The sequence below is a fragment of the Sciurus carolinensis genome, chromosome 6, assembly GCF_902686445.1.
Source record: "Sciurus carolinensis chromosome 6, mSciCar1.2, whole genome shotgun sequence".
Lineage (NCBI taxonomy): Eukaryota > Metazoa > Chordata > Mammalia > Rodentia > Sciuridae > Sciurus > Sciurus carolinensis.
Window position 1 is genome coordinate 86,662,726 of NC_062218.1, and position 19,663 is coordinate 86,682,388.

General features: G+C 34.7%; 1 protein-coding gene across 10 annotated transcripts in view; it reads left to right on the forward strand.

The window, feature by feature from the left end:
• Pam (peptidylglycine alpha-amidating monooxygenase) overlaps window positions 1-19,663 on the forward strand; it is a 288,617-nt gene that overhangs the window by 162,221 nt on the left and 106,733 nt on the right. For all 10 annotated transcript variants that reach the window (XM_047554874.1, XM_047554877.1, XM_047554879.1 and 7 more), the window contains 2 exons: window positions 1,310-1,367; window positions 13,490-13,577. In XM_047554874.1, the coding sequence (XP_047410830.1) occupies window positions 1,310-1,367; window positions 13,490-13,577 (146 nt within the window). The remainder of the gene's footprint in view (window positions 1-1,309; window positions 1,368-13,489; window positions 13,578-19,663) is intronic.

The following is a 19,663-nucleotide window of genomic DNA, read 5'->3' on the forward strand; positions in this document are numbered from 1 at the left end:
TATTTATCAGTGATTGCATTCATGATTATAAGATCCTCCAGTGCTGTTTTGCCTAAACACTTCATTTCTCCAGACTACTTGTGGTGGAACCTCTTTTTGTGCAACCTTCAATGTTTTTCAGACTATTTCCTCATTGAGAAAATAAAGTTGAGTGTAAATAATTGTAAAGACTTTCACGAAATTAAATTATTTCCCCAATTTAAAAAAATGACACATGCAAAAATTGTAACACTGAATTGTGTCATGGTAATTTTTCAAATTTCAAGATATTGGGCACATATTTGAACCTGTTTGCTTCCCAACACAAAACTAAAAATTATGTTAAATTTACAATTTTTAGTTGCTAACCAGCAAATTTAGAGAAACTCACATGATCTGTATCCATCTTGGTGGAGTCTGTTGATTACAGCACTGTGAGTAATAATAATAATCTATGATGAATTTTTAAATGAATACAACCTGTCTTTCCATTTGGGTATATGGTCAGTCTTAGCACATTCCTCAGAGTGTGTGGATTTCCTTTAAGGAATTGGAGTGCATGGATCCTAAAAAGTTTATCTCCTTAATTTGAAATTTTTATCACTAAAAATTTATGCTTCCTTCCTTTCTGTTTTTAGAGATAGTGTCTCACTATGTTGTTCAGGCTGACCTCGAACTCCTGGGCTCAAACCTCCTACTGCCTCAGTCTCCCCAGTAACTGGTGTGCACCACCACAGCTTGCTTACTGAAAATTCTTGATGTTAATGTATTTGATAGTGGAAAAATTACCATTTAAATGGAAGACCAATAACTGGAAAAGAAGGAATAATTTGAATTAATGTTGATTTCTCCAGGATATTCTGTATAATTTTTAAATTAAGGGAGAACAACTAAATGCAATATCATATTTATGACCAACTTCTATTCATTGTATTAGTCTAATATTCGGGAAGTTAAAGGTATTTAATTTTGCAAATAGCAAAGATTGTCAAAACTAACTTACCATTTTCAAATCAAATACATTAAACTGTCCCACATATTATATATAGGAATCTAATATGCTGCCTTTTAACTGTAACAATACTCATGATAATTAGCTTTATAAATAGGATCTAAAATTGTTTGGGAAAGAATCTTAGAAAAGTGTTTAAGGTATCTACATTCTAGATTTAGCCCTTCTAATAACCTACCACCTCGCCCCAAGAAGGCAGCCTCACCTGCCTGGACCAGTACAATTTTTCCAGTTATTAAGGTCATGCATGTAATAGTTATTGTTTCTTTCTTATTAGCAGAGTTTAATTTGAATTTTGTATCTTTCTTTCTTCAATAGTCGGATACATACTTCTGCATGTCAATGCGTTTGCCGGTGGATGAGGAAGCCTTCGTGAGTAAGTATTAATTGGATGGTATGTGTGGGAGGGGGGTGGCAATTGTAGGGAGAACAGCTATTTGAAATCAGTGAAAGGTTCTCTTTGATGGTTATGAGCATATTAATCTTTAACTGTCAGGTTCTAAAATGCATTTATCATGCTTAATGCAGAAACAAACTAGAGACAGCCACTGAGAGACAAGATTACAAACTGTATCTGGAGAGATTCATGACTAATAGTAGTTAAGGAGTTGCATGCAGATGTCAATGGTCACCAATACCATGTGGTCCCATTTGGTATAGTATTGGCTTTCTGTCTATGGATGAATGCTTAATTCCGCTCCACTCAACAGACTATATATTTACCTGCTGGTTCGTGCTATAAATCAACTGCACTTAGAACCATCATTGGGGAATGTTAAGATTTTACCTGTCAGACAAGTAGGTGGATCAGAAGGATTCGAAGGAGGGACATAGAAAAAATAAAAAGGAAAGAAGAAAGGAGGAAGGGGGAAATAAACAACATCCATTCTGCTGTTTATATTATCGAGTAAGAAGACTCTTTAAATGACAGGTCCTTCCCCAATGGAACCTTTAAATCAGATAGGAAAAGTGACAAAGCACCATCTGTTTCCATCTAGGTTGTTTTAATTTAATCTTCCCTTATGACAGACTTTTAACTGTTTGGGGAAGAGGGATGATTGGAAAATTATTCAAGGATATATTTTTTTTCCACTTTACTTTTCTGTTTTGAGGTGTTGATTTTGAAAAGTGATGGTAATGAGTGTTGTATTCTGGTCCCTCGAAACTAATCTTCAAGTGGACTGAAATGGCAATTACGAGAGTTGTAAAATGTCTACCACATAGCCTTGGGGCAGTCTGAGGTTGAATTTTCATGAGGTATTCCCCATAGGAATGGACATAATAGACCTGCAAAGCCAGCACAACATGCATTTATTTTTCCCCATATTTTGGTGGCAATCACAACAAAACACACAACTCTTAACAATACTCTCTAAACAAAATTGCCTCAATAGTTAATCCCTTAAGAATGAAAGTCATGCCATAAGAACTTGAACATTGTTTTGCTTAGTATTTGTACATTACCAAGGAAGAAGTTAGGAAGGATGGTGCTCCCAGATCCTAAACTAAATAACTCGAAAGATAGCAAAATAATATAAGTTCCTAGTTGTAGTTCTCTGAGTAACCCCAAAAGGGATTTAGAATTTTAATTTGTAATTAAATATTAACAGTAAAGCTTTTTAAAATTTCACATTCACAGTTTGGCAGCCTGGGAGAAAATAATATTTACTCATAAATGGAATTTTACATGAATTTCTTTTCTACTAATATTATATTTCTTTGTTGAAGTTCAGAGGTAGTCTTAATTCCTACGATTTCATACTTGCTTTGAAGAGGAGGCTGCCCTACACACCTGTATAAATATGGTAGTCATGTGTCACAGCAGTATTACAGTTCTCAAATTGACAGTTACTGGCTTATTTCTGGGGGCTGGACGTAGTATATGACTTCAGGGCTAGTGCCTCTAAGGTCTATAAATATATATCCTGGAATGTGTTATTGCTCTCCTAAAAGAAATGTGTTTACTTTCTCATAGTTTAAAATTGTAAAATACAAGTGAACATATTCAGTCAAACCAAATATTCACAGGAAACACACAAAGGGCTGTATTAGAACCAGGATTCTAGATGTTTCTTTATTTTCATAGGTAACTCTTTTAAATGCTCTTCTAAGAACAGTAACTGTTTTCAATATTTTTTCTTCCTTTCTTTATTGCTGAGAGAATTGCTTGAATGCTAAAGATTGGGTTACCTATCAAGACGGGTTGTTTCATCTTCAGTGTGAGTCCTTTAATGTACTACCTCCAGGGTATTTGCCACAGAAGTCTAGATGAAGCCAAATTAAAACTGGAAAATTGAAAACCAAAGAGAAATACTAATCAGTCATTTATATAAAGGGATGAGAGAGGGAAAGGGGCTTGGCTATACAGGTTTACAGGGGAGGGGATTATACATAACTTTCCAAAATCTTACTGTGAAAGTTTTGGTTGTGAGTTAACCTGGACTCTTCCACTTCAAGAGTGGGTGAATAGACATTGACAGGGAGACATGAAGCTTTAGCCTTTTTGTGGCTTACCCCAAATTCCAAATTTCAGAATGCCTTATTATAAGATTAGATAATGCTTTGTTATGAGATTAGGTTAGAAATGAAGCATTGTGAAGAACCTTAATATTTTATTTATTTATTTATTTAGTGTGTGTGTGTGTGTGTGTGTGTGTGTGTGTGGTGCTGGTCATTGAACCCAGGGTCTTGTGCATGTGAAGCAAGCACTCTACCAACTGAGCTATAACCCAACCCAATATTATATTCAGTTTTTAAAAATTTTAAAAATAGTACTATTTGCTCATTCTTAAGGCAATTTTATATCTTCTGCTTTCATTATCTGTATTTTGAATATCAGAAGGAAATATAACACAGGATATGGTGGAGAATACAAAGAAAACATTTTGTTTGACTTTATTTATTTATTTTTGGCCATGGGCTGGAACCCAGGAACACTTGACCTCTGAACCACATTTCTAGGCCATTTTAATTTTTTATCTTGAGAACAGGGTCTTACTACATTGCTTAGAGTCTTCCTAAGTTCCTGAGGCCGACCTTGAACTTGGGATCCTCTTCCTCAGCTTGCCCAGTCACTGGGATTACAGGTATGAACCACCATACCAGGCCTGAGTCTGGTTTTGAACTTGATATCCTCCTGTCTCCTCCTCCTGGGCCACTGGAATTACATAGTACTGTGATGTACAATAAATTAGAACAAATAAAAAAGTTCTTTTTTAAAAAAAAGCAGCAGTTTATTATGACTAAGACAAATATTCTTGATAGTGTTAAGGTCAGAATTGCATTTGAATAATGCACAACTTTGGCTTCATGTTTGTATGTCAAAGTTATGTAACCCATTTTCAATAAATATCCTTCTTACTTTTGAGAAAATACCATAACAATCATCATGGAATTTATGTGTATATGCTACATATGTAGCAAATGTACATGTAGGCATGAAACATGATGAGTCTATGTATCTGTGTTAAAATATTAAATATGAATTAAAGTGGGTATTTTAGTCTAATGAAAATAAAAATTTTTATATTTTGAACAAAATCATAGCTTTTCCTATGCATTGCTTTTGTTTACTGTTTTAAAAAGAAATCACAAAATTGGAATGGGTAAAGGTTGGATAAAATCTGCATTTGACCACTGAACTGTGTTGCTGTCTAAAAGGTGTTTTACGGACACTCAGAGGAATTGGCTCTGACAGCAGCCCACTCAGCCAAGAAATTTGACTGTCATCTTCATCCACTTGCTTTCCCTCACTTGGACAACCAGTAAATAAATGTGTCTTTTCCTTAGTGAATGATGGCAGATCCCTATCTATCAAATTGCACTATACAAATGAGATAGATGCCATTGAATTTAGAAATAGATGAAATTAATCTAATGATTCATTGCTTTTCGTTTTCTTGGTCTTCTCTCTTGAATGTAGAACAGTTTCTACAATTGCAGAATTGCTGTTAGGTTTGAGTATTTCCAAATGTGACCTTTCTTAAACAAATTATATATTCAGGTGACAATGGGATACTTTGAAAACTGGAGGAATGGTCTAATTTTAAACATTCTTGTGAGTCACAGTAAAGACCAAGGTCTAGCAGAAAACATTGTTTATATCCACATTTTATGGCTTTGATAGCAGTAAATAGAAGGGCAAGAATGTGTGTGTGTATGTGTGTGTGTGTGTGTATGTGTGTGTGTGTGTGTTGGTTCACACATGCACACGTGCGAACACCCATCGCCTGAGCTCTGTCACCTTTCTGCTACCAAATAGTTGACTGAGTATCCTTCCCCTTCTCTTTACTAGAATTTTCTCCAACATGAATAATAAATAGTCTTCTGTGACTCACATGACCATTGAGATCCTTCCAGCAGGCACCATAGGTAGCTTTTTCTGGTTTCTTAGTGAAAGCTGCTTGGAAAGAACTATTATTGATGATGTAAATAAAATACTTCATACCAGAGGTCTCTGATGAGTGGATAAACCCAATTTCCTTGGTCATAATCATGAAGGAGAAGTTATTACTACATACCTTGTGTCAGAGTCTCAGTATGTCTTGAGTGCCCTCAAACCTTTGGTCACCCAAATGACAACCCCTAATGACTCCCAGACTTTTTTCAGGTAATAAAAAAGGGTGAGAAGGACTGAGGCTATAGCTCAATGGTAGAGCGCTTGCCTAGCATGTGTGAGGCACTGGGTTTAATTCTTGGCTCCATAAATAAATAAAATAATGGTCCATTGACAACTAAAAAAATAACTTTGAAAAGGGTGAGAAAAGGACTAGGAACCATTTTATTATATTTTATAAGCTAAGAGAAGGAATTTCCTCAATTAGATACATCTGGCAGTCACAAAGCTTGTTGACATAGCTATTTTAATGTAATGATTAAGTATCAACCACCTAGTACAATGACCATTTCAGAAAGCCCAGGTTTAAATCAAATTTGATATGTAGATGTCCATCAGTGGAAGGAGTTCTGATATTTTGATCTCGGTCACCTTTCTGCTACCAAATAGTTAGTTGACTGAGTATCCTTTCCCTTCTCCTTACTAGGATACTTCTTTCTGAAGTGTCCATTTCTGTTATTTCAGAAAGAGCTACTTTTTAGCTCTGAAGAGATCATGGTAAACTCATCTACTCAGAGAATGCCACTGGGGAGACTGGCAAGTTTTGATCAGGATTGGGGAAGATGGCCTATTGGTTACACAGAGGAGTGGAGAATAATCTAGGACCATCAGTATGAGAACAAAGAAACACACTGGGCACAAGGACATGAGACAGCATCATATAGTGGCTAAAAGAGCAAGCTCTGAGCCAGATGACTTTACGTTCAAATCCCAGCCTCACTTACTAGATGTTTACCAGCAATATAAGTCACTACACACCTCTTTTCTCAAAGCTTATGTGTTTGGGAGGAAAAGGGACCAGACTCAGGGTCTTTGTTAGAAGTAAGTGGATACTTGGCATGGGACAAGCCCCCAGTAAATGTTAGCAGATGTGATTCTTCAGTAAGTAGGACTGACATATGAGAGTGAAGAACTGGGTATAAGGGTGTTGTCATATGGAAATGTGAGCTCGGAAACCGATATATTATGTATGACCTTAAAAGCCAAGAAGTGGGATATGGATTTGATTCAATAGGCAATTAATAGTCCCCTATTATAGGAATTACATTACAAAAATAGAGCTTAGTGATGTTTATGCTCTTTTATCTTGTGTGGCTTGGCTGATAGTCTCCTTATTAATTCTTAAGTTAGTTCTGGTATATACTAACATAAAGTTCAATTTTAAAAGCCTATCACCTAGAAGTTTTGTTCCTACTGTTGGATTCCTTTACTGAGGCATAAGGATTATTTCATTTTAATTTAGTTCAATTTATAGGCTTGATGAGGTGTCTTATTTCTTGGTTAATTTGGTAACAGCAGCTGAAGGTCCTCATGAACTACATTAAGGATTCTTTATGAATTGTATACTATTGACCATGCTAGCAATAGTTAATGATACTTTCTCTATTAAGATTTCTGATTAAAAATGTTCAAGCAAAAGGTCTTTGCTGTAGTGTAGAATTGTTTTATGGTTATGGGGGAAGCTAGCAGAAGATGATATAATATGCCATTGCTGCAAGTTTTTAACATGCTGGCAAATGGACTGTAGTGCTCTGGGCTTTACATTTATCTGTATCTTTTTGGCCCATCTGCAAGGTTATGAACATTATGGTTGATCATATCATACACTTAAATTATAATTTAGAACATTACTATCTTCAGTTCCTTTGAACACTTTTTGAAGTATAAACTTTATTTTTGGAAAATTAAAAAAAATGTTTAAGGCTATAGTATGAAGATTTGAGGGCCTGTAATTTTTTTATCATGATATTTCTTTTGTGTTATTGTTTATTAAACCTTACACCTTCCAGTTCTCCTAGTTGATTATGGCTTCAAAGTACTAGCAACATTAGGAAACTCTTTTTTTGCAAATGTAAACATAATCTCTAGATGCTCCATATGTATGTCCAAATCTGACCTCAGTCCTAAAAGGCTTATGTGACGTAGTAGAGTCCCAGTGATCTCTTTTAATAAAACAATTATAAAATGTCAATTAATTTTTTTAAATTTTTATCTTCAAAAACTTCTCATAATTTATTTTTTCCCACATTTTAAAAGAGTAATATAATCCCAAGTTAACTGAGATTAGTTAACTAAAATCTGAGTATGCTCACACAATAGAATATATTCAGCCATTAAAACTGTTGACTACAGTCAGAATCACCTATTACTCACCTCTGACTCATGAAGATTTGATTAAGATATTGATGGGGGATGGGAAAGGACTGGTCCAGGATTAACCCTGGGCACTTTATTTTTAACAAAAGCCATAGGTAATTCTAATGCACACCATAGGCTAAACAATACTACTGAAGAAAATAATTTACAACCAATATACTAAATAAACCACTTACTGTGTATAATGATTCCACTGGGAGGAAATAAGAAGTTATAATGATTATCTCTAATGTTGCATACAGGCAACAATTCTAGAATGGAAAGCCAAATGTGAGTTTGTTCAGTAGGTTAATATCCATGGTCTACAGTATTCCTCCATTATATATTGTTAACTAAAAAGGGTATTGCAGCCATGCTCAGTGGTAATTTAAGATTGGCTATATATGCATGGGTGTCTCCATCATTGCTGGTTCCTCCACTTGGCTGTGTGAGTTCTTCATAGTTCTTCCACATCCTGAGAATGACAGATACATCAATATTTGACATGTACATCTGGATATCTCCTTGGAAAGGAACAATGGAAAGCCAAGCGCTAAAGGAAACTCTCTCCTAAGTCACGTTATTGGAGAATTTTATGGCCCTTGTTGTAGTCTGATGTTAGCTAAAGGAGGCAATACATCCCAAACAACCTCATTTACTTAGAACAAATTTTGCTTAGAACTCCAGAAAATAGACCTACTTTTCTCTCTGCTCAATATGTTGCCCATACGTATACTTTCAAGTCTTTCATTTCAGATGATGCTATCCTTAAAGAAATCCTCCAAACTGCACTTTCGGTGCATCATATTTCCTTTAATTAGTGTGTCCGAGTTACTATTTCTGGAGTTTGTGTCCTTCAACGGTATTTGATTCCAAGGACTTATCTATAGAATTTACCCTGATCTTACACATAAGATGATCTGAACTGCTGACTCCCATTGAGACTGAAGTACCATTTCCAGTTAAGCAACTGTCATTTCTGTATTGAGTTGGAAAAGGTGGTGGCACTTTTAATCTTACCAGATATAATATACCCTCACATTCTCACAAGGCTGCTTTTTGAGGTGTTTGTCACCATCCCAAGGCTGCCTTTGTTTATTCTGCCTGTCAGAATTGCACACTTAAATGCAGTTGTTTTCATTATTGTCCTCTGTCTCTCTTCCCCTTGGATCTTTTTTTTTTTTTTTTTTTTTTTTTTGGTATTTCATGGGAGAAAAAGAAGGAATTTCTTTTAAGATGTGGTTTCACTTTTTCTGTACTCTGTTATGCATTGTATTGAAATCTCCTACATAGTCATAAGTGTATCTTGTGCTCAGTGGACTTTATTCTTATTTTCAAGGAGTGGGATCTTATTATTATTCCTGTAATAAATAGGAATGGAGCAAATTCAGAAGTGAACCTGTCAGACAAATTTTTTCCCACCTGGTCCTTCCCACCACAGGCAACAGGCCTTTCAATGAAATCCTCTAATTACTGCATTATTTTAAAGCATCTTCGATTTGTTTTATATTTATTTTTGATATGACTTTCTTTTTTACTGGAGGTATTTTTCACTTCAATTTTTGATGAATTGTACTTTAAGCTTAATTATATAAATACTTAGATTAACTTTTTTCTTAGGATATGAACAAAGGTCATAAGTTGCATGTTTTCATCTTGTACCAATAATTTATTTAGCAATTAAATTAGATCTTGACTATCTGGAGAAATTTGAGAGTCAGTGAAAATAAAGTTTCAAGAGAGGGAACTGAAGAATCTTCTTTCATTGTTGCTTAAAGACTTAGATTTGTTTCTCATTTTAGAAATGGGAGTTAAACCTATCTCATAGGAGTTCAGTGTGGAGCAAATAAATGGTACTTAAAAGATTATGTCAGAATGAGAAAAAAATGTGGTTAGAGAATTTGCTCTTTGAGTAATTAAGATGTACCCTTTACTTCACAGAAGACAGTGAAAAGATTCTTTTCAGTAAACAAAAAGCCAGGAAAATTCTTTTCTTCCTATGAAAAGCCTTAGAGATTGTATGTGTTGTGTCTTTTTGATCTATTCCTCTTCCCACAGATTCTTTCCTGAAGCTTTTGCTTATTAATAATTTTATTAAGTTACTGATGACTCACTCTTTTTCCAAAGAGGTTATTTTGCCTTTTTTCAAAGCAACATGCACATAGAATTAATATTAAAAAGATTATTGGTGTCTTCTGCATGGTCCCAACAATTCAGGGCTTTCCCTATTGCTTTGCCTTCCCTATGGTTTTATTCATCTTTGGTGCTTTTGTCCATCCTCCCAGATTCTGGGTTGAATCTTTGAGTGGTTCCCAAGTAGATAGTTCTGTGACCTCTTACTTGATGAAGAGTCACATAATTTCAGCTCTGCTGGATATTTACGCCTGAGTTCATAGCTGATGCCTGAAACCCACATTGTTTTGCATCTAACAGGCTAATTCTTGGAATAAATTACACTTGACCAGATTAGTTTGTGACCAAAATTTCAAGGGTGATTCAGTGATGGGAAATCTGTCTACCTCTAATAAGATGATCACAGGGAGGAGATTATGTAAACATCCACATGGGTTATGAAAAAGAAGAGGAATCCGCCTCTTATTTGACAATTCCTCATAGGTTGGTGGAGTGACAATTTTAAAGGAGGAAGTAAAAAGCCAGGTGCCATGGCACTCACCTGTAATCCCAGTGACTCAGGAGGATGAGGCAGGAGGACTGCAAGTTCGAGACCAACCTCGGCAACTTAGTGAGGCCCTAAGGCCACAGTGAGACCCTGTCTCAAAATAAACTTAAAAGGGGGATGGGGGTATAGCCCAGTGGTTGAGAAACATTGAGTTCAATTCCTGGTACAGGAAAAAAAAAAAAAAAAAAAAAGAAAGAAAGAAGATACAGAGATACAGTAAAATGAAAAAGTTTAGATGTCCATAGGGTGATTAAGCAATTTGATAAAATTAAATATAAGATTACAGATCTGTCATGTACCAAAATAAATTTGAGGTGAATAAATAACAAGTAACTGCCAGGTCCTTCTGCTGTAGGGCTTTTGCAGTTGTCCTTCTGCTAGGAAAGATCCCTGGGAGGATTGTGGAAGTAGGAAGGAAGTCCAGCACTGAAGTTCAGAGTGGTCTGTGAGATGGAATCACTTTTTTTTCCTTCTGTTTCTCTTACTAACAAACTTAGGTTTGGTATCAATATGATTTTCTATGATTTGTGAACTGTTACAATATCCAGTTGATTCTTTCCTTCCAAGGCATCTTCAGTTTCCTAGTTCTACTCTATTCTTTGGTGGTAGAAAACAAAATTCTGGCTTTTGGTTATTTTTGTATATTATTTTTAAAATATTTTTCCACAATTGTAGTTGTACATAATGATGGCATTTGTTATTACATATGTGTACATGCACACAACATAATGATATGATTTGGTCAATATTATCAATTCCCAGCATTTCTTTTGTTGATAGACTTCTTCGTGATGAGGCTTATGTTACACTATTTTCAACATTCTCTCTTTTCTGTTATTTTTTTACTACCTTTTTTTTTTTTTTTTTTTTTTTTTTGCAATGCTGGGGTTTGAACCCAGGGCTTTCAGCACTCTATCAACTGAGCTATATCCCCAGTCCTCCTGTTATTTTTTAAATGATGGTATGAAAACCTGAAATTTTGGGTTTTAGACTTTAAGTTGCTATTTTCAGTGCAGTCAATAAACATCTTTTTATTCCCTCTGAAAGTTGTGAGTCAAGTCAGCACACAGTAAGGCCCCTATGTTTTCTGATCAGCTGCACTTCACAACTGTGTGCCACAGTTTGATATAGAACATTATTTGATAAATACTCATGTCTCAGATATATATTTTAGTGACAAATGATGTTTTCCTAATTTTGTTAAACAGAACAAAATAGCTAAAAGATGCAGTTTTGTACACATTTGAGACCTGAGGTCATTTATGCTAGCATCTTTTTTTTTTACTGAATTTTTTTATCATTATTACAGCTTCATGGTTATACACAGTAGTTGTGTTCATTCCAGCAAACTCATACATGCATGGAAATTGATTTCAATTCATGATCCCCTCTTTTCCCTCCCATCTTTCCCCCTCCTTCTCCTTCCTCTGCTCTACTTGCCTTCCTTTCGCATATCTATTAATTTGTATTTTACTGGTTCCTTATGTAAGCTTATTTTTCCCTCCCCCTTTTCTTTATTTTACTTTAACTTCCACACGTGAGAGAAAACTTTCAACCTTTGTGTTTTGGAGTTTGGCTAATTTCACTTAGCATTATATTCTCCATTTCCATCCATTTACTGGTAAATGCCTTAATTTCATTCTTTTAATGACTGAGTAGAACTCCATTGTGTACATATACCACAATTTCTTCATCCATTCATCTATTGACGGGTGTCTGTCCGTGTTGACTTCATAATTTAGCTATTGTGAATTGTGCTGCTATAAACATTGCTGTGACTGTGTCTCTGGAGTATGATGATTTTAGATTTTTGCGGAAAATATGCAGAAATGAGATAGCTGGGTCATATGGTGGTTCCATCCCTCATTTTTTGGGAATCCTCTAAACTGCTTTCCAGAGTGATTGTACTACTTACTCTGCAGTCCCAATGACAAAGTATAAGATTCCTCTCTCCTTACAACCTCACCTGCATTTGTTGTGGTTTGTATTCTTGGTCATTGCTATTCTGACCAGAGCGAGATGAAATCTTAGTGTGGTTTTAATTTGCATTTCCCTGTTTGCTAGAGATATTGAATATTTTATCATGTTTTTATAGGTCTTTTATGTTTCTTCTGTTGAGAAGTTTCTGTTTAGTTCTTTTGCCCATTTGTTGATTGGTTATTTGTCTTTTTGATGTTACATTTTTTGAGTTCTTTGTGTATTCTGGATAGCACACTAGCACTTTTATATATAAAGGCAACTCATAAACTGCTACTGCATGCTGGCAGCTTTTTACCTTAGAACAAAAAAAGGATGTGCCAAACCCCTACCAGGAAAGGGAGCTCAAGCTCAATATTGACCATAGATAATAACAGTTTTTGAATTTTTTTTTGTTTTACTTCTGCACTTATTTTTCCTTAATTTAATATCTTGCAACCACTGTTATCAGTAGAAAAAGAGAAATGTCACTGTATAAATTTCAAAATCCTTTTAACAAGTGCACTGAACTGACTAGGACTTAATTTCACATTTTCTGCATATTTGTGTAGATATATTTTCCACATCTTTTTTTTTCCTGATAAATAATATTTTCACATAGATCCCAGTGATTACTATTGTCATTTTAAGGTAATAAATTTATGTTATGAATGCTTTTGCTCATGCTTTGGCCACTCACTGTGATTTCCATTTCACTGAACTGTGGTACAGTGTTCTCTGGTCCTTAGCACTCTGCTGAAATCCGGACAGAAATGCAGTGTGGATTTGTATAACCTGCAGCTTTCATTGTATGCCCCCATGATACTCTCACCACTTTAAAGGGGGTCTTCCATTAAGAAGTGTATGTACATGAAGTATTCAGCCTATTGATTATTCAGCCTACTGTATCAAAGGGTACTATTCTACTAAATAAAATGACTGTCAAGCTCATCTTAAGGAATAGATAATTTATAGGACTGGGATATTCTATCATTAGAACATGGAAACATCTTTGTTACACAGGTATTCAGTGCTCCAAATATAGTCTTTTGTGACATTGTGGGTAGAAGTACAACTTGTATTCACATTCATGTATCATTCTTTATAACAGTTGACTTCAAACCTCGGGCGAGCATGGATACTGTCCATCATATGTTACTTTTTGGATGCAACATGCCTTCCTCCACTGGAAGTTACTGGTAAGGATAATGCATTCATGGTACATAAGGGTATAGAGAATGTGTGGGTTTTATAAGTACCAAGCCCATTTGTGCAAGTATTTTACAACTGATTAATAGGTAGATTTTTTTTTTCACAAAAAAGCATTGTTCATTGGCATTATGTGGTTATTATGGTTTATCACAGTTACTTAGTCTTCCATGGAACATATATACTGGTCTTTGTCACTGATTTAATAAATAATTGTCTGTTGTCATATACATGTCCAGCAGCAGAAGGCTTAAAAAGAAAGTCTGAAAATTTATAATATTGTACTCACTGATTTAATAAATAATTTGTCTATTGTCACATATATGTCCAGGTGCAGAAGGCTTAAAAAGAAAATCTGAAAATTTATAATATTGATACTATGATGTTAGTTGTTCATGATTCTACCCAAAGAGCATGGTGATTCTGTTCATTGAGTTCTCTTTTGTCCCTGACACTGTATGGTGATTTGACATACCATTTCATGCAAATATCTCTACAAAGCAGAGACAAGAAGACACTTTCCAGACAAGAAGCCTCCAGCTCTGAGAGATTTAGTAACTTGCTCAGGGTAACACAGTTGGTTATAGATCAGGACTGAACCCTATTTTTTTTGGTTCCAAATCCAAAGTTATTTCCTTTTTATCAGATTGACTCTTGTCATTATTGCAGTTTTAGAAATTATTTTAATCACTCTGATGAGTTTTAATTTTATATCATGAACAATTAGTAAACCTCTATTGTATGCATGTCCTAGTCTGAAATGGTATTAGATACTATGGAAAATTCTAGAATAGATATGTTTTTACCGCTACAAGTTTACACCATAATTATGGCCTGAGATCTTCCCTTTCTTTCTTTCCCTTTTTTTTTTCTTTTTCTCTTTTTTTTTTTTTTTCTTGAAGATCAATGAAGTCCAAAAAGAGCCAATCATTTTGAACCTCATATTTTTTCCTGGTATTCAGAATCACTGTTACATATTTAACAGTCCAGAATGACTAGAGTGCTTTGCTTTGCACTGAGAAGGGATCATTTTTGATGTCCTGTCCCTACATAATCATGTAGACTGATAGACCTTTCACTGCACATCCTAATATTCATTAGTCTGCTGCCAGGCATACAGCAATGGCTTTCTAGTCATTTTTATAATAAACAATTATAATATGTATTTGAAACTGTTAAAAGTACAGGGCAATTAGTGGAAATCTCCACGGACCAAGTACCATCAAAGCATTTGTTAATAGGCTTAAGTTATTTGATGAAAGGGGCATATCACATAGGATCCAAACTCACATAACTGGGTTTATGTAAAATTGAACTCAGCAAATCACAGTTAATATCCTTTGATATCAACATTCCAGTCTTTGCTTTTCAGTAAATTTTTGTAAATAAAATTCTAGGATTAAAAGATTATTCTGTGACAGACTTTTCCGAATCGTATTCAGAAAATCATAGCTTTGTGCTTTAAAAATATTCTTCTGAAATTAGCAATATTTACCTTTGGATTAGAATTATTGAAAATTGACAGAAGAGATGTAAGCTTTTAAAATCTGTTTTAGCTTCATCTCCATTGAAGGGAATGAATGAGAAAATAAAATAGCACTTAAATGCTATTATGGATCTAATTGTTAAGAAAAATTATATTAAATTAGGACTTATTCAGTTTTCATGGAATATCAAAACAAGAACATTATTTTGGCCCTTTAAAAATATTTATTAGTATATTTAAATATATTATTTTGAAATTATGACTCTAAAATATATTGACCAAAGGCTTCCAAGTATCGAAGAAATACAGACGGAAAAAGAAAAACCAAAGAAAATATATAGGAAAGTGTAAACAGACATTGTAACGAATTTGCTATATATAATTTTGCTAAAACTACAACTTAAAGGGTAACAGGGAAGAAGGAGAGAGCAGTAAACTAACTGGCTACATTTCCTGGGTAGACTGTTTAGCCCATTTGGGGCAGAGTTGGTTTCTCCATTTTAGCACAAGATTTACACTAGATGACTTATAAAACTCTGCTCTAAATTCCATAATTCTGAGGATATACATTGCATACTAATGATGAATCAGATAGAGAAAAATTATTACCAGCAGTGGTTGCTCACCTCAAGCAAGCAGCTCACTCAGTTTTGCAGTTAGTTGCATCATTGAGTAATTAGAATTCTTGATAACACTACAGCCATATCAATTTAAATGGAATGTAAAATACCTTCCTGCTAACCAATACTACCATTTAATCTATAGATTTGTAATAATTGGTTTTATAACCGTAAAGCAAGGACAATAATTGTTGCTATTATTCACCTTCTTTAAACCAAGTCCAGAGCCTTTATTTAATATTCCAAAGTAGATGTAGGACCTCCTCAATATGCAGACTAGGAGATATGCACTAAGTAAAACTGTTTTGGTGACTCTGACTTTATAATTAAGCCTTATTTTCCATTTAAAGATAGTTATACATTGTTATCTCCCTGTTTTCCCCCAATATTTGGTAAAATTCATGTCCCTCTTAAAGAATTAGAGCTCACAGGATATTTCATGAGTGGAACTTTTAGGTTGCTTCACCAGAACATCTTCACCTCCACCCTCAGTGCCTCAATCTCAGTCCTGGAGACACTCAGGTGTTTTCCTATAGTTTAGTCTCCTTTCCTCCCACCTGACTTATAATACTAATAACAAAAATCTATCAGTGTCAAGTGTCTTGCATTCTTTCTTTAAAATTTTTGAGTCATGAAATTTATCACACTCATTTTACAGTTGCAAATGTATTCTTCAGTTGTTCCAGGATATAGGCAGCATTTAAATGAAGACTCCCAAACTTTCACATATATTTTTGGGTATGATTTTTATAATGACTTCTGATGCTTAAGAATGTCAAGAACTCATTTCTGCTCTAGAGAAATCTTTGGGGAATACAAAACTATTTTAACAAAAGAAGAACCCATTAATAAGATATTTGAACACCAAAATGAAAATGTCAAACTTGAATTTTCTCTCTTCTGCATTTCTTAGGCTATCCCCCTACTCCCCATTGCCTTTTCACTTGAGTGTTCTGTTTTCATTGCCAGCAGGTTGGCAAATAGGTATGTCTTTAGAGAAGATGCTTTTTTCTGAAATTATGAAGTTATAATTCATCCTGTGTCTTCAGGCAGCACTTTTAATATGAAGGCAAAAAGCTATTCTGATGATGCTTCACTGTTGTGCTGCCCTCCTTTGCTCTTTGTAATTGCCTCGTTCTACTGTTCATTAAAATATATTTACAGTTATATTAAGTTTACATGAAAATAGTAGACACAGCATGAAGCAGTTTTCATTATGTAGTCATTTTAATTTTAAAGTTTTTTTTCTTCAACCGGCATTCTGGTCTTTTGTGTCTCATTCCAAATTAGCAGCTCACACTGGTAATGTGTCTAGTTAATTATGTACATGTGCATTTAAATTGCATACATTGATGTGAACCTTTTAATATACTGTAGGGTGGTCCCTTTATAGTTAGAGTGGGCCTGATGCTCAATTCCAAATTAACATATCTCTGGAGGATGCAAATAAGGACCACCTGATTGAAAAGCAGCGGCTCTGCTGACCCATGTAAAGGAGGCAATAGAACCTGTCACATGTAAACCTAATACCTCCTTTCTTAGGATTTAAAGAAGAAGATACATAGGGACCCATGGAGAGAGTAACAGCACCAAGAATTGGAGCAAGTACAGTGATAGCACGATGTGTTGGACTTTGTGCTTGCAGACTTAATTCAAAGCATAGCTATTTTAAGTTCCCCTGATTTGTTGGCTGAATATGAGCCATTCATGAGCAAATGCTCTTTGGGGCTCCGTGTGTGCACGTGTGCATTGGGAGAGACCCCAAGAATGGATCCCAGGGCTTTGCACACACTAGGCAAATGTTGTACCCCAAACCATATTGCCAACCCCTCTTTTGGGATTTTTAGGGAAGGTAAAGAAATGAAGATGTTGAAAACTGGGCAGTTTGAATATAAGAATCTATTACTGATCACCTCTAGAAAATAGTAAATTTTTAGTAGATCTTGGAAATTAAAATATTACATCTCTTTTCTTTGAATATTTTGTGTTTGCTCTAACTTTTTAAAAATGATGAGTGGTAAGCCACTGAGAGTTTCAAAGTTTAAAAATTGTGATGTTTTTTCATATAAATTGTTTTGGCATTTGGAGTAACTTTGAGTGCTCTCTTTTTTCTAAATGTGTGATTGAAGGCTTGTACATTTTCTAGTGAGCATAGGATGTAGGGCTTAAAGCAGCACTGACAAACCTCAAGAGTGTGTGTTCCAAATATGGGGAAACCTGGATACTATTTCACAGTACAGTGATAGATAAGTTATGTGCTGTGTATTCAAAAAAGGTAGAAGAAAGCATTTTGAAAGTTTTTAGCACAAAGAAATGATAAACATTTGAGGAGATAAATATACTTAATTTAAACATTATATGATACATATGTGTATTGAACATTACATGGTACCCCATTAACATGTACAACTTTTATGTTTTTGTTTATCAGTTAAAAATAAAAAACAAGGACTAACATATCCACAGGATTTGGGGAGAGTAAAAGTATGAATCATCTCATGGCAAAATAATAATGAGAGCAAAAACCAAAAACACAGAGTAATATACTGAAAAAAAAATACATTGGGTGGATTAAAGTGAGTGGGCTTCTTATATGTCCAGCCTTGTACTTGGATGTGATTGTCTATGCATAGCTAAAATTATTTTTAGATCTTGTAATTAATATTTGATTTAAAAACTATCTTAATGACACTTTGACCAACTAATCAATACAAATCAAAGATGGCTTCTACAGGTTGTTTGATGTTTTTTTTAAAAGAAGAGTCCCAGCTGGTTAAATGAGGCTATTTCCAGCTGTTCCAACTTGGACTCATTCTCAAGCTAAAGCAGTAGTGCTTTACCATCCTAGGAAGCTTTAGCTTAAATCCCTTTCAACTGCTTCTATTTATTAACCACCTGCTGTGTCTTTTAAATGCCACTATCTCTATAGGGTTACAGATGCTGATGAGGAGAAAAGAAAAGTAGCTAAAACATATAAATATATGTAGAAAGAATCCTGTATATGAGACACCCTGCTTGGTTGCTCTTTTAAATGACTTTTTTCCCCCCTTAGTGATGTTATTTTCTAGGTAAGGCTATGACTCAGTCGCCTCCCTCATGATGGTAATGATTCGTTGGTCAAGAAGGGAGAAAGGTATTTGCATATGCTGCCTTTATGCTCCCTTTCCAGATCTCAACTACTGTCATCCATACACTCTGGCAAGTTTTACAGTGTCTTCTGCAGTCCTCTTTGTTTCTTTTGCCATATGAAACTTCCAAAGTTAAACACAGATAGCATCCTTCTCAGAATAAATAAAAATAATACAGTCTCCAAAACTGTACTATCCTTTGTTATATGCACTATAAAATGTGTCTTTGAGTGCAGTAGCAAAGTTTGGACATAAATTTCTACTCACCTAAAATTAATTGTCCATTTCCTTTTTCCACCTTCCTATTGTAAGTTTCATTATATTTCAGATTGAAGCAGAAAAAGTAGATCAGTTCATTAAAATACAGTTATCTGCTTCTGACTTCTAGTCATCAATAATTATGTTTCTTAGCTTAAAATTGTTAGGTGTCTGGATTGGAGGAATTAATAGGAACTGCTTAGTAACTGCCCAATTCTTAGTAGATTGGTGTCAACTTTAATAAAATAGAATGCTGTGGTTGTTACCATTTTGACAGTTTCAATAAGAACAAACTATAATTTTGGATGTTCTTTCCTCAGTAGACTAGCATCTCTATTAAGGTCTTCTTTCCTCAGAGACTAGCATCCGTGTTAAACAGAGTAGCAACATCATAGTACAGTCATGTATTTAACACAGAGCCAGGACTTTCAAATCAGAGTATCTTGGGTTCCAATCTCAGTCCTGCTTCTTAATAGTTGTAGTAAACATTGGCTAAATGATTTAACTTGTATTGGTCCACTTCTTCACTTATAAAATGGAGTTACTAATTCTGCCTTATTACACCATGATGAAGAATAAATCAG